This window comes from Hyposmocoma kahamanoa, unplaced genomic scaffold, assembly GCF_003589595.1.
Source record: "Hyposmocoma kahamanoa isolate Upper Pololo Valley unplaced genomic scaffold, ASM358959v1 88, whole genome shotgun sequence".
NCBI lineage: Eukaryota > Metazoa > Arthropoda > Insecta > Lepidoptera > Cosmopterigidae > Hyposmocoma > Hyposmocoma kahamanoa.
This window is the reverse complement of record NW_020654466.1, coordinates 17,304,099-17,319,768: the sequence shown is the minus strand read 5'-3', so window position 1 is coordinate 17,319,768 and position 15,670 is coordinate 17,304,099. Positions and strand designations below refer to the sequence as shown.

Sequence of the window (15,670 nt, the reverse complement as noted above, 5' to 3'; positions counted from 1 at the left end):
GACGCTCTGTATGCGATTTTGACGCCCTACAGGTTCGGACACTTTTTAGCGCGTACCCGACGTCCATTTATTGGTAGGTTATAATTTAATGATTCAAACCTTAGAGGATGGAAAAAATAAAGGAAAATCTAAGATTCAAACTCAGCGCCTTTATATTCTCATGCAATCATCTATTTACGAATAAGTGTGATGAAAGTATAATTACATCCTTTAGCCCCAAGCAAGTAATACTACATTATCGCAATACTTTTGTGCGAAATACGTATTTTTCTAGACACTCTATGGTATTGACCATATGGTCAAGTATTGCAATACTGTAGTATTACTTGCTTAATGCTAAAGATTGTAATTATACTTTCATCACACTTGCTCGTAAATAGATGATTGCATGGTGGCAACTTGACTGTAATGCCCCAAATAAAACCCTCGGGCCTTTTTCTTTCCATTACAGCCATGGTCGGTAAGAATTTCTTAAGATTGATTTTAATTATTTTCTGTATAAAAATTTTGCAAATTTTTTTACAAACCACATGGCTGTATGCGTCTTTGTGTTTGACAACATTTTAGTTTGCGCTGTATCATCTATGGATGAATAACTTGGTCATCATATGATTAAAAAAAAATATATATACACACAATAGATGTGTTATGAACCATATTTATTAATACAAGAAATAAACATTGTATTTATTTCCTCGCAAATGTGATTAAAACATTGTATGTATCACGTACGGAAAAAAAATACAAAACTCGCGTTATTAAGCCCTCAGACTTCGACTTCGGATACCCAGTATATGAGACGTCAGATGTTTCGGAGAGTGTTTGAACACTTTTCTGGTCTTTAAGGCTTCGTAATGACGTCATCCTTCACATCTAAAGCCAATAACCCAACGTTGAAGGCTACCCGGCCAAATAACATTAACATTCAGTTAAACATGTTTCGCCTACGGGCCACTTTAGTCACGAAGTGGTGTCAGGCAGTCTTTGATAGAGGTGCGGCCGCGAGGCGCAGCCGGGGCACACATGTAAAGTAGCAGAAACCACGCTTTCACATTCCCAGCAGTAGTGTTCTTTACAGCGCGTGCACCGGTATATCTGTTTCAAAAAAAATACGTTTTGAAATCTTACCACAAAAACACACCATAAATCAATAACAACTTTAACACCATTCAGTTTGCTTGAAGCTAAGCTTAAAGGCGAGAGACGACACGGAAATTCTTTCACATGCATAAGATGTGTGGCAGACATAGTCTGGCACATGGCGTAGGTAAAATTTATCGAAAAAGATAGATAATATAAAAACCTCCACATAATAATAAACTTAAAAAGTTTATTGAATATCACGATGTTGTACTACCCTGGTTTTTTAATGATATTAAGTTTTTTGTGAAATTTCTCAATCAAACCAAACTCGGAAGAGCGTTAAGCACGGTATGCTGAAGGAGCTGGTTCGAATCCAGCTAAATCGAAGGAATTTTGAGACTAGGGATGCACGATTTTTTGCTTTGAATCGATTTTTTGGATCGTAAGATCGTAATAATCATGATGAGATGGATCATATGCATCTGAATCGATCCACAGATCAGACCATGATATGTTCTTGAATCAATCTTATAAAAATCGTTGTAAAATTAATTTTGATAAAAAAATTATATTGACAGCCTCTTCGGCTTCAGTTGGTTACGATTTTCATTTAGATTGATATTAACCAGTGAGAAAAGACATTTAGATGGCACAGATGTGGCGACAATCGCCAAAATGTTCGTAGATCAATATAAAATAGGATTTAACCTTACGAGTCAGTCGAGGTTCAGAGTGACTGTTTTGTTTAAATTATGAATACGATCTCGACTATCTAGTGCATGGTAGGTATCCTGAATATCTTTACAAATGTAGGATATCCACAGGGAGACGTCGTCTCTTATCAGAGGGTTAATCAAGACAGCACTCGTTATCTTTTGTCCAAAAGAAAGTCGATCTAATTTTGAATCTCTACCAGTCTATTCAGTCTGTCGTTGTAGCCAATCCACGGGGGCTGAATGCTGGTCATCCATAGAGGTTGGACACGACAAAAATATAAAGACTCGATATTTGAATTTGTTAACAAGAAGGCTGTTCCCCTTTTTTTAAACTGAACAAGACACTTTAATAAACAATCCAAGAAGTAATTAATCAAAAAGGTATTTGGAGGAAAGTAATCTAGAAAAGTTGTTCAATACAATCATCTTATACCCTGACAAACCGCATAGATATACAAACACGGTAACTTTCACTCTCTTTCAAGGAAACTTTTCAGGCATATAGATACAACAAAAGAAGATTTTGTATTACCAACCTGTTTATCAACATCTGTGAAAGATCTCAAACAACCAAAGCAATATTGTGCTTGCCCTTCGTTATTCAACTCTTCATACGGCTCCACGGGAAATAAGTGATGGTACGATCTGAAACGACATGGAGTGAATTTTTAAGATAATTAACTCTAAATGATCTTTACGATATTTAAGCTCAATTTACATTGCAGATCGGAAAGGAAGCTTTTATCACATGAAAGACATAAAAATAATAAGAACTAGTTGAAACAAAATACGCATTATGTAAAATTTCATAATCGCCTATTTAACCATAAAAAAGTTTTTTTTATAATATCAAGTAGCGGGATGAACAAATTGTGCGCCAGATGGTAAACACGCCTATCCATAAGAGTTGCAGTGCCACTCAAAGCTTTAAACGGCAAAGATCTGAGGTGCACTGCGCCTGTCACCTGAAACATAAGTTGGCAAGTCCCATGTGTCTGTAATTTCACCAGCACCTTTACCCTTCAAAACCGGAACACAGTAATGCTGACATTACTGCTTGGCGGCAGAAATAGGTAAGGTGGCAGAACTCTTTCAGAAGGAGCTCTAGTGCTACTAAAAATGTGATTTACTTATTTCATTCGTAGAATCTTAAACCTTTCATCGGAAAAGTTTACGTTTTGCAGATGTGACCTTATCACATCTGCATTACCAAGAATGCGTTACAATATTGGGAAATTAAATCTACATCGCGTATGTTTGTTTTTTCAAACAAACCAACGTTTCGGAACCTTTACATATCCCATGTTCACAACTGTGGTCATTAACTCCAGCAAAAGGCTAGGTTGTTTGAAAAAACAAAAATATATCGCACCTTGAAAACAACACCACCATCACTAAACGAAATTGTCGCTTTTTCAAACTTAAAATCAATTTCAGAAACTATGTCCATTTCCCATAAGTTCACATCTTCATTTAGTGACGGTGTTGTTTTCAAGGTACGATATACGCTATTTATATACGAAACAATTTTTTATTATTTTTTTTTTTATAAATAACGCACACACTCAACATATCCCCGCACTAGGGAAACCCTGTGTCGCGGGTGCCATGGACACACACATAGACAACCACAAATTACACCCAAACTCACGAGCGAAATAATTGTAGGCCATACAAATATTTCTCCCGGCCCGGGAATCGAACTTGGGACCTCTGCGTGGCAGTCCGGCATGGTAACCATTCGGCCACGGAGGCAGTTTCATAATAGTAGTTTCACAATAGTTTCATTTCCAATGTGTAACAATCGTAAAAACCTAATCGTAAAAACTCGAATTATAGTTTTTCTTTAGTAACGGAAGTATCTATGACACAAAACAACTGCAGTCACATATGGAAAGTACTATGCTACAGGTTTATCTAATAAGTTGATTATTTCTGGCTGCGACATTTAAAAACAAAGATACCTATTTAGAAAACCTCTCATTTTGGGAAAAGGGATTTTTGAGGTTTGAACAATATATTCTGCCGTCCACTAACTAAAACAGAATCAAAGCACTCTTTTCGATGCCGATTCGCAGGACTGTAGCGGGTCGCAACTCGCCAGTTCCTCGTTTATGTACCTTATATAATCATCTTAGCATTAATATCAATAATTTAGATATATTTCACGTCTCCTTGATTAAATTCCGTAGGTCTATCACGTCATCGTGACCTATTTTCTTTTTCTTTTTTTTAAGCTTTAGTAGCAGAATACACTTTATTGTATTACACTTTAGGTTTACTTATTTTGTTTCTTTTTGTTTACTATAAAAATGTATCCATAAATACGAGTCCAATACGGATTACTTAATTGTGTCCACTAATTTACTTGCATGCTGTGTTCGTCTGTAAAAAATTGTGCAATTAGTATAATACTTAACCTTGCAATTAGTAACCAATCATAATGTTGTTGTAACAATTGTTGATGAACCTTAATAAATAAATAAATAAATAAAAAACGCGGCTAAGAGATAAATGGTGAACTATCCGTTTTAAATAGCAAAAGCACAAAATTCTCTTTTAAAAACAGTTGAAAATAGTTAACGTGTTCGACTTATCTGAACTTATCTATATAAATTATAATATAACTTATATTTCAATATTCTAAAACTGTGTTATGGTATCCCTTAGCCGCGTTGTATAACTACAACAGCGGACGACAGTATTGAGTAGTACCTAATGACATTCTGACTAAACCAGCCGGAAGGGCCGCGCTATACGATATACGATCTGCAGTATGGAGATTAGCAGTCCTTTTGATTTATTGATTGATGGTATAGCACAGTTTCCCAAACTGCTTCCTATCGCCCCCCCGTGGGCGCTGAAGAGCGTGCGAAGTGGGAAGCAATTGACGGGCATTTGAAAAAAAACCCGAGTTATCTATATAAACTACACATCAAATATATCTTTGTTGTTAATAAAAAATACGTTTTTTGGTGGTGGGCCTTGAATTTTTTTTATCTTGCGTAAGTGGGCGGTGAGCTAAAAAGTTTGGGAACCTGTGATATAGCTAATACAAGGAACATGGACCGGATAAAGTACGACTGTAGAGTCGGTCGCAAGCAGAAAGAATGCAGAAGAAATATGAACGATGCAACAGTAGCGTCGCATTTTTATTTTTTTATTTTTTTTATTTCTTTATTTATATTCAGGTTACTGAGACCCATAGATACATACCTTACAGACTAACATACATAACAATATAAAATAACACTATTACTAATTTAACACGTATTTAGGTTGTCGGCGACGTGTGGCGCCATCTGGTGTCAGGCAACCGGCCACGGAATCGCCGGTATAGGACACCCTTCGGCCAGAACTCCTCCTTCATGAAGGTCGACAGATGTTCGGTCGGCACTCTCACCACAAACGAATTAAAGTTCACGTAGTGGCGGGACTCCAACCGCTCGACCCTCAGGGTGTATTTGGATTTCAACCTGATGTACTCCACTATCTCCTCAGACTTCGTGGAGTAATGCAGGCGTGACAGGTACAGCAGCGTTGTCGGGATTGCCGGACGCAGCAAAAAGTTGGACCCTGTCGGTGCAGTGCCGCACAGGTTACGGCTGGTGGGCTTCCTCTTCTTCTTCTCCACCTTTGTGAAGCCGTCATCGTCGCACCGGTCCGTCTGCCTCTGTGGTTTTGCAACTTCAGAGACAGGTACACGAGGTTTTTTCATCCCCTTCGTTGATAGCTGCCTGGCTTGTGGTTGTGGAGCAACGGGTCGGTTAACAGCTGCGACAGCGGCGTAATCACGTGGAGGGGTCAGCGTGTTTACGCGTGACGCCTCGGCCGGAGCGGACAATCGAGGGGCGGGGCGCGGGGAATCGCACTCAGCGACAGCGGTTGGTGACGCATCCATATGGGCCGACTCAAAACTGCCGATAGATGCATTATGAGCCCCGCGACGAGTATTCACGTTACAGGCCTCGGGTGACCTACTTACCGAAGTTGCACTACTCAGTAATACAACTTGGGCACGTAACTCACAGATGGTGTTATCCGAAGCCTCCAATTTACATTGAACTTCGGCCAGACTTGCTTTCAGGGATGTGATGTCCTTAAGCAGCCTAGTGACATCGACATGGTCGAACGTGACAGGGGGCAGCTTGTGCAGCTCCTTTGCCACGAAAGCAGGCACGTCGTCTGGGTCGGTTTCCTTTAACATCGTTATAATGTCCTGGATACTCTTCGTTCCTCCATCCCTCCGGCGAGATGGCATCTGCTCGGCCTTGCCAAGCACACGGAAAAGCAGCGCCTTGCCACTGCAAATCTCATCTGCTTTAAAGTTTGATTTGCAGATCTGCATGATGCTGACCTCGTCCATAGTGTCGATGGCGTGTTGTATGAACGCCAGTAGTTCATTGGCTATGAGTTGTTGGGAACCCATAGTCAATTACGCGCAGCGGTCATTACCGCGCGGATCGCGAATTAATATAATTCTTACTGTGTGAGCACGTCCGAATCTGAGCGTGCATCGCACCGGACTGTTTTGAAAAGGAAATTGAAACTTACCGAGCGAGATGCGGTGCTGAAGCCAGTGTGAGACCACAGGTGCGGCACTGCGCGGGCAGAGAACAGTATTTGCTGCGGCACTGCGGGCATAAATGACCCTCTCCTTCGCCGCCTACACCCTCACCCTCTTCTAAGTGGCTGTGCAACAAACAAACTTATCTCAGAAACATCTAATGCATTAGAAAGATGCTTCAGAAAAACTAAGAGGTATCGCCGGACCAAGGTGACGAACCATTTACCGGAAAAATGTAGCTATGTGTGATTGTTTTTTTTAAATTGTGAAAAATTACACGTTTGTTGTGTTTGTGGTTGTACAAGAGTACCTCAAATTCAGAATTGTACAGCATTTCATTTCCATTTCCATTTCATAATAATAATATAATAAATTATTAATTCATAATCATACTCCATAATCAAGATACCAATCCGCGATGGTATAAAAATATCAATACGTAAGTATTTACTGCATTTAACAAAGGTTATTTCTATACATATAGAACGAGAAAAATGTCATGAGCACCAAAATGTTTACAACCCGTAGGTACAACTGAAATCACAATGTAACAACCCTACGCTCCAAACATATTGTAGACATTTACGCGCCGAACAGCCGGGAGTTGCCCCATTTGCTCATTATACTATGTTGGTAGTGCACTTGTCAATTTGATTTCAACAAAACACACATAAGTACGAAACAAAATTATAGTATCAATTTTTTTAAATAATATTAAGTGACGGGATGAACAAGTCGTGCACCCCATGGTAAGCTACACGCCTGTCCATAACAGTTGCAGTGCCAGATTTAAGTCGCAAAGATCTGAGGCGCACTGCTACTGCGCAATGTGCCAGTAATTTCACCAGCACCCTTACACAGCAATGCTGTAATTACTGCTTGGCGGCAGAAATAGATAAGGTGGCACTACATCACTGGACGAACTCTTTCACAAGGACTCTGCTGCTACTAAAATTTTTACACATTTTGACTCTTTATGCCCAATACAAGTAACGTATAATTTTATAAAATTGCATACTTACCACATGCAAACAGCGATAGGGGGTTCCGCATTGCTGCTAGGATCGGTCGCATTATCGGGCGGCGCAGTGTGGGGAAAGCCCATCTTAACGAGACCTGCGTCGAGAGCGCGTGCACGCGGCGGTGGCGACGTGTGGTCCAGTAATAAGGAGCGGTAGTGAACGTCGTCTAAGACCACCTTGACAAATTGAAATGTTAGCAGATTTTTTGTGAATCTAAGTTTTTTTTACATTTATTCCCAGTCGTCACCACTGGCTTTGTTCCCACTAGCGACAAATGGGAAAAAACCCATATCGTCGCCTTGTTTTCTCAAACTCGTATCTTAAAGCACAAAGTTGTTGAAATGCAAAAAATGGATTGTATATACGAATTTTGCAGTCTGATTTCACATCACATTTCCTTCATATTCACACACTGGCTTTTACCTATTCTTAAAGTAATGCATCCAAATTAACACCCTTAATAAGAAATTTAAAATTAATAGAAAGTTTTGCCTTCTCCTGAATAATCACTCTTTAAAACATACGAGTTTGAGAAAATAAGGCGTCGGTATGTTACCAGGTGACAAACGGCATAAAAAAATTTCAGTTGTTGCCAGTGGTATTTCCACTGGCGACAAATGGGAAAAAATCCGTTTGTTACCAGGTGGTGACAAATGGGATAAAAAGATCTGTGGTTGCCACAGGCGACAAATGGAACTTAAAATATCTCAGGAGTTGCCAGTGGTAACAAATGGAATAAAAAATTCCAATTAATGTTTGTTTATTGCCGCGATCGAAAGGGAATAATAAAATGAAATTCGAGATTAACGAACCACTCAGTGCTTTAAATCGCAAAGATCTTAGGCAGTGCCACGTGTCTGTAATTTCACAGCAAACCGGAACGTAGTGATGCTCGCACTACCGCTTGACGGCAGAATTAGGTAATGTGGCAGTACATCCCAGGACGAACTCTTTCACAAGAAGCTGCACTGCTAATAAAATAGCTGTGATTGTCCTAAAAATACGCAATACGTATTAATAAGTTTTTGAAACCACGACCATGCTCGTTATGCTTGGTTTAAGACTTTGAAAGCAGCGAAAGGCAAATATAGGCAGAACCGATTGGAAATGTCTTTACACCACAGTGGGAGGCTAAAGAACCTACATGAATAAAAATATGTCAAGTGCTGCAAACCAAATTGTTAGAGACAAGACTGCCACCACTATATCGTAGATACTTAATATGTGCCAGATAACCATATCAATTGCCTGGTCTCAAACTAGGGAATTCCCTGTACTATCACCAGAACAACGGGATTCTGGGCACTTTCCTAGACACACACAGAACAAAACCTACCTGTCTTACCGGGAATCGAACCCGGGACCTCCGCATCCAACGCCCACATTAGGCCACCGAAGTCGACAACGTCATATTATATTACATACATACACATACATAAGTTAATAAGATAAGACGAAGCTAAGTTACACACGTGAAGTTTAACGCCTAATTATATTATCTACATTAAAAAAGTACAGGCACGTTGGCTGTCGCGAACGCGGGCACGAGACCAGGAACCGGCGTGAGACCAGGAACCGGCGCGAGACCAGGAGCCGGCGCGAAACCAGGAACGGGCGCGGAAGCGGGAGCGTGAATAGAGGTGCGAACGAACGAGAGCAGAAGCGGGCGCGGGCGCGAGAGCGGGACCAGGAATGGGCGCGGAAACAGAAGCGGGAGCGTGAATAGAAGTGAGAACGAGAGCGGAAGCAGGCGCGGACGCGGACGCAGGTGCGGGTGCAGGCGCGGGCGCGTACCAGGCGCGGAGCGGGGCATGAATAAAGTTACAACGAGAGCGAAAGCGCGCGCTAGAGCGAAATCTGGAACGGGCGCGGAAACGGAAGCGGGGCACGAATAAAAGTGAGAACGAGAGGAAGCGGGCGCGAGCGCACATTGATGGGTCAAAAGTTGTCCAATTTTTATTAAATATTTCCTTACCCCATATTCCCCTCCAGTATCCTGACACAATTTCTTGCATATCCTCACTTCAGCTGCCAGTCCAATTACTGAACATCTTATGCCATCTGTCTTTAATGTCTACAAAAAACATGAACTTATTATTATATATTTCATACCCAATAATTTGAGTAATAAAATAAAAATTAGAAAATTTATACAAATTACACTGGTTGCTATATTAAAGTCAAAACCAACATAATATAACTTAACATAATAACAATCTGAACTTCAACACTTAAAAACAAATCAATTTAAGCTTTATATATTTCGTGATGGTGAAAATATTTATTTGTTTGTATATAAAACAAGTTCCGGCTGTCAATTGAAGAATACTAGTTACTGGTGCTAGCGTACATAATATTTACAAAACAGTGATAATCCCACTAAAATCGCAACACAACTAAATGCAACCAAGTTTATTCAAAACTCAGCAAAGAAACAACATCGCGGGAACGCGAAATTTAGAAGATTCAACAATATAACTACGAGTTTTGAGGTCATTTTTGTAGTCAATTTTTTATTTTTTTATTTATTAAGGCTTTGGCAAAGTCATCATCCTAAACATGAAGTTTAATTATGTTTCTGTAAATATGGCCGCCACAAAGAGGATAGGCCGTGCTTGGATTGACTCGGGATTCCTTAAAACAGGCCGATACGGGTATTCTAGTTCGAGATTTGTATAATTTCGCATTTTAATCTTCGATTAAGGCACAATAGCACTATCCTATTCCACTTTAAACTAGATTTCACAAAATAATTGAAAAAAAAACGAAACTTTTCCCTCCAAAAGGTCCAGAGCGAATCCCCGGCCATAGACAACGATTTTCTTGTTTGTTCGTCATCTCGAGCGACCGACAGATTTTCATGGCTCTATCTTCGAGTTTCTTTTTAGCACGTTCGGATACACGCAAATAAAATTAATTTCGCTCTTACACCACCAGAAACAAACATTGCAAGAGAGGGAAAGAAAGAAAGTGAAATTACTGTACATATAAATAAGTGTACAAAAGGTAAGAGCAAGAATGGATAAACAAATTTCGGACCATTTTGAGAAACTAAAATATGAAATGCAAATCCAAACTAGAACTATAACAGAAAACTTAACCATCACTTTATCTCAAACTATTGAGGAAAAATTGAAACCGATTATAGAAGAAAATAAGGAATTAAAAAAGGAAATAGAAGTATTCAACGACAAACTACAAGGATTACAGAGAGAGGCCAGGAAAAATAACCAGATTTTGCATGAATAGACGAAAGTGAAAGCAATAGCAAGGAGCTTCTAGAAATAGTTATGACAACCCGAAATAACCTCAGTGAACAGGCAAAAGTAGAAAAATGGGATCAACGGGAAATAAGCAAAGTTCTAAGACTCAGTAAGAAGAAAGAAACAAACACGAGACCTATTCTGGTATCACTGACCTTAGTTTGGAGAAAAACCGAAGTTTTGAAAAGAAATAATAAAAGCTTTCCTAGTAAAGTCTATGCCACCGAAGATCTACCAAAGGAAGTACTGAATAAAAGAAAAGAGTTAAAAGTGATAGTAGAAGAATACCAAATAGAGGGGAAAAGGACGAAAGGGAGACCTTACTTTAGATGGGAAGACGATTTAAAATATGTTGCTGGAGGCACATGGGACAAACAGTAAAAGATAGGGAGAAATGGAAATCTCTGGAAGAGGCCTATGTCTTAGGACAAGCTGAAGGTACTGAGTCAAGAAATTGAGTAATAATGAATAAGTAGGCATGTCATACAATGTGTTAGATAAGTTAGTAAGTTATCAGCAATAAAGGTTGTAAATAAAAAAATAAAATAATATAAAACAAACTAATGAAATTTTATGAGTTTGCTTTACATGAAAAAAATCTAACCTGTATAGTTGTATTAATATCGGTAGGATCGCAAGTGGTGAGTGACGCAAAGAGCACAAGTACTTCCCTAGAAGCGTGCCCCGGCAAAGGACGTAACACTCGCCCTGCGAATTCAAGTGTGTTTTGCAACGACGGTTCCCCATTCAACGCCAAGTCAGTTAATCTGAAAAAATAAATTGATTTTAGAAGTGTCATATCACCCCTCAACTGACTAACAATCATAACAAATTTCAAAGTTATATATTCCATTCAGCACTTCACATCTCGAGCTGTAGATCATGTCCAATATCTATTTAGTATTTGATTAAACATAATACATTAAAAATAATACCTTTTTTATTCAAAAAAATCCAACCTCAAAAGTTCGTGGAATTGCATCTATTTGCCAAGTTTTATTGACAGCGGATTCATCCCCTAGTTTGTCAGTCAAGGCTCCATTATAATAATATTCCACCTCTAAAGGTGCAATATTATCTTTTAATTTAAATGGGATCAATACTCAGTTGAGTACCAACTTCCAACAAAAAAATAATCATCAAAATCGGTTCACAAATGCTGGAGTAATCGCGTAACATACACACAAAAAAAACATTGAATTGAGAAGTTCCTTCTTTTTTAAAGTCAGTTAAAAACACAAACATTTAACGCGTTCTAAACCAATGAATGTATTACGTAAAAATTTACATGTTAAGTATGTTTGGATCAACGAAAAGCGCGAGCCCAGACCTCTATGCAGTGCGTGCGTACTCTATAGAGTGTGTGTGGAGGGGAAGGAAACGACCGCGAATAACTTACTACAGTGCTGCAGCATAGCCACGGCCAAAAACCTCCGAATGCCGAGGTCAGTCCCCAAAGTCTTCAGCTAACCCAGGAGGCCAGGAGGATACAAGAGTTCAGGGAGACAAGTAAAACCCTGTAGTAGGACCAACCACAAGTAAAATAGCTATCTAAACATCAAGTTACGGACACTGGCTAATTGCACCGTACTCTCATAAGGAAAGGGACAATATGTTGCGTGTTTGAGTGCACAATCACAGGAGCTACATTCCAATTGCATTGCACTACCAAAAGCGCTTTACACCCTAAGGAACAGAAAAATAGTATAATATTATTTATAAAAAAAAGGTTCCTAAACCTTAATATTCCCTAAAACCATGTGTTTCATAATATAGTCTTAGAATTCTAGTTTTCATCAGACTGCCCTCCTTGTCATAACTAAGGCGTTTGCATTTTGGTAATATTTGAGATGTTACCAAAGCATAGCGAATTGAATTATTAAGTTCTTTGTGTCGAAGCCTGTTGTTGATTTATATTTGTGTCTTCCTGACGAAGCCTACGCTGCGGGTTAACATAATTATGTAATTAATCTAGTTTTTAAACGAATTGAATTTTAACATTTAAATGAATGAATATAATTAAATTTGAGAAATTAAAGTTATTTTACTAGAAAATAACTTACAAATTACAAAAAAAAAAAAAAAAATCAATTACATTGATTTTACTTAACAATAAAACTGAAACTATGATTTTAAAAAAACAATTAGAGGGGTTGTAGATCTCCTGTTGCTGATCCCAAATATGTTCTTAACTAAATTTCCCAAGACGTATGCGTCCCCAAGACGGATACGTAGACATATAGACGTATGCTTAATGGGAGAAGCTGATCTACCATAATAATAACACACACACTCATAGCCCCACACTAGGGCAACCCTGTATCGCGGGTATAGACACATAGACAACCACAAATATATACACCCAAACTCACAAGAGAAGTAAATGTATCCTATCCAAATATTTCTCCCAGCCCGGGAATTGAACCCAGGAACTCTGTGTGACAGTCTAGCATGGTAACCATTGGCCACAGTGGCAGATAAACTATTATTGCACTGCAGCTGAAAAAATTGTGAAATAAATTATTTAAACTTTTTTTTATGTCTCTAAAATGTTGATTAAGTTAGGTATAAATAAATTTTCCAAAAACTTAATGTCCTTTCCTTCCTTAACCTTCATTATCAAGGAATATTGTGGCACGGTAAGAAATCTGTTTAGGAGATACAACCCCCATTGGCAAATAATGCTCTGTGCGGTAATTAAGAATATAATGTAATAAAAAAATTTTCATTCACAGTTTTCATACCCCTGCACTGCTTTGAGATGTTTCCTCACGTTACCAGAGAGCTCAGTTATCTTCTCTGATCGCTTATTTTTCATGGATATCAAACCCAGCTGACTCAGAGGGTTTTGATCAAAGAATTCTTCTACGAACTTCTCTAGTAGCTGTAAACCATATTGACGAGTAATTAAATAATAATAAATAAAATACAAATATGAATTATTAAAAATATATTAAATAGGTATAACATTTTTTAACTGATTAGTGTATAATAAACATCTCAATGTTCATCTTAGGAAAAACCCTCAATTCTTTTTCTCCATAGTAAGCGGTACAATATTCCAACAACAAGTATGTTGTGACAGTGACAGCATTTTTTACTAGTGTAAGTAAAACAACTTAGTTTTTTTAAGATTTAATTTTAGAGATTTATAATTCGACTCACCTTCAGAGTACAGAGAAACCTGGACGGTTTCAAGTCTTGCGAATTCATAGCATCCGAGCAATCTATGGCTACAAGTAGATGTCTCATCATGCCTAGTCTCACAGGTCCACGACGAGGCGCCGCAGCCTTTCGCGCCGCTTTCTGCGCAAACTCCGCCACCAGACTTTCCACCAGGCCATCTTCATCCTCTTTGATGGCTTCCCTGTTCATTAAGAATAAGAAATTAACCTACAAAATTCCTAAAATGTCTCTATATATCATGCAAAAATGTGTGAAATAAATTATATTATCTGTAATAAATTACCATTCAGTGTGTTTATTATATAAAGTTTTCTAATAAATTATTAACTCACCAAGTTTTTTCATATCCTGTTTCCCACCGATATTCTTTCGATTCTGGCTCGTCGTCAGCCATGATAATTTAAGTTTTAGGAATGAATTTAGTTTATAAGGTAGGGAATAAATGGACCAACAATAAAAACAATGAAATGCAAATTAATTTTCTCCGGGCTCGAGCCGAACTCCTCACCAAACCAAACAAAAGCACTTTTGTCGATTTTGCAGTCAAATTTGCAGTTGACTGACACCCAGTGTTGCCAATGCCAATTGTTCAAAATCCCCAAATATCACGGTTAAAATCCCCAAATTTGGGGTGAGCACAGTTCAAATTCCCCACATCTCTAGTTTTCATTATTTATTTTTGAGATGAAATGAAATGAAATGTTTATTCTCAAGCAAAAACGGTAACAACAGTGATATTATTATACAAGGTGTCAAGAACACTGTTGCACCAGATATTGCAAATATTAAAATAAAATGAAGTTAAATAATGTCATATATTAAAATTATACAATTTGTCAAATAAGCAACGTCAAATAAAATTAAGTAAAAACGGCAATAAATAGCAACAGCAATCAAATTATAAATTAAACAATATCAAAGAAGTAAGAACAGCACAAATATAAAGAAAATGTTAAATACAAACAAAATGTCAATTTCCTTTTATTATTCAAAAATCTTTGATATCATATAAACACAGATCACATAGCAAATCAAATAACTTTTTTTAAATATTTTTATAGGTAAGTCTGCGATAGCTGCAGGCAAAGCATTATATGTATAATTGTATAAATGTTATAGCAATTCCTATGAAAGCAAATAATCTTGTGGGAGGGGCCAGCTAAGCGGTTTGGATATCTAGTTAAAAAATTACATACTTCACGTTTCCTAGTAAATAAGACCAAGTTTTTTTTTTAACAAACATGCATACCTCATATATGTACGTAGCAGGAAGCGTTAGAAGATTTAGCTTTCTAAAAAGCGGTCTACAAGATTCGAGCGGACCTACTCTACGTATAGCTCTGACGCATTTTTTCTGGATAGCAAATACATGGTTTAGATCTACGCAGTTCCCCCAGATGATGAGGCCATACCGCAAGCTTGAGCAGACAAATGCATGGTAGGCCATCAAGGCAGTCCTCTGATCACATATGTGCGTTAGGCGATGTAAACCAAATACAAATCAATTCGACTTTGCACATACTGAATCAACCTGTGGTTTCCATGTCAGTTGAGAGTCCAATACTATGCCGAGAAAATTGCTGGATGAGCATTCTACAATTTCATCTCCATGACAACTTACAGAGAGTGTCTGGGGCTTTCCATTATAATTATAAAATTGTATGAGCTTTGTTTTTGAAACATTTACTTTCAGATTATTTCTCTTAAGCCAGTCAATAATATTACATAAAGTGTCATTTATTTATTTTTCATAATCTGTCAGAATTCTTATTAATAATGATTGATATGTCATCTGCAAAAAGAGTGCATGGATATTTTATCATTTCAGGGAGG

The 15,670-nt window shown here is 38.1% G+C and overlaps 1 protein-coding gene across 1 annotated transcript; it reads right to left on the bottom strand.

Annotated features, from left to right (window-relative positions):
• Positions 1 to 739: 739 nt before the first annotated feature.
• LOC113235749 (general transcription factor IIH subunit 2) lies at positions 740 to 14,322 on the bottom strand. The gene is made up of 9 exons (XM_026471636.1): positions 14,170 to 14,322; positions 13,817 to 14,018; positions 13,396 to 13,535; positions 11,256 to 11,418; positions 9,364 to 9,462; positions 7,389 to 7,564; positions 6,354 to 6,491; positions 2,336 to 2,444; positions 740 to 1,095 (listed from the first exon to the last, which is right to left on the bottom strand). The coding sequence occupies exons 1-9, from the start codon at positions 14,229 to 14,231 to the stop codon at positions 961 to 963; spliced, it is 1,224 nt and encodes a 407-aa protein (XP_026327421.1). The 5' UTR covers positions 14,232 to 14,322; the 3' UTR covers positions 740 to 960.
• Between the last annotated feature and the right edge of the window lie 1,348 nt (positions 14,323 to 15,670).

Bases quoted from the DNA above. Each gene is read 5' to 3' on its own strand.
- LOC113235749 (XM_026471636.1), bottom strand. From the start codon at position 14,231: ATGGCTGACGACGAGCCAGAATCGAAAGAATATCGGTGGGAAACAGGA. The intron at 11,419-13,395 runs GTATGAAAACTG...TTATTTTTTCAG, and splicing joins CATCTCAAAGCAGTGCAGGG to ATTAACTGACTTGGCGTTGA. The intron at 9,463-11,255 runs GTTAGATTTTTT...TGTTTTTTGTAG, and splicing joins ATATTAATACAACTATACAG to ACATTAAAGACAGATGGCAT.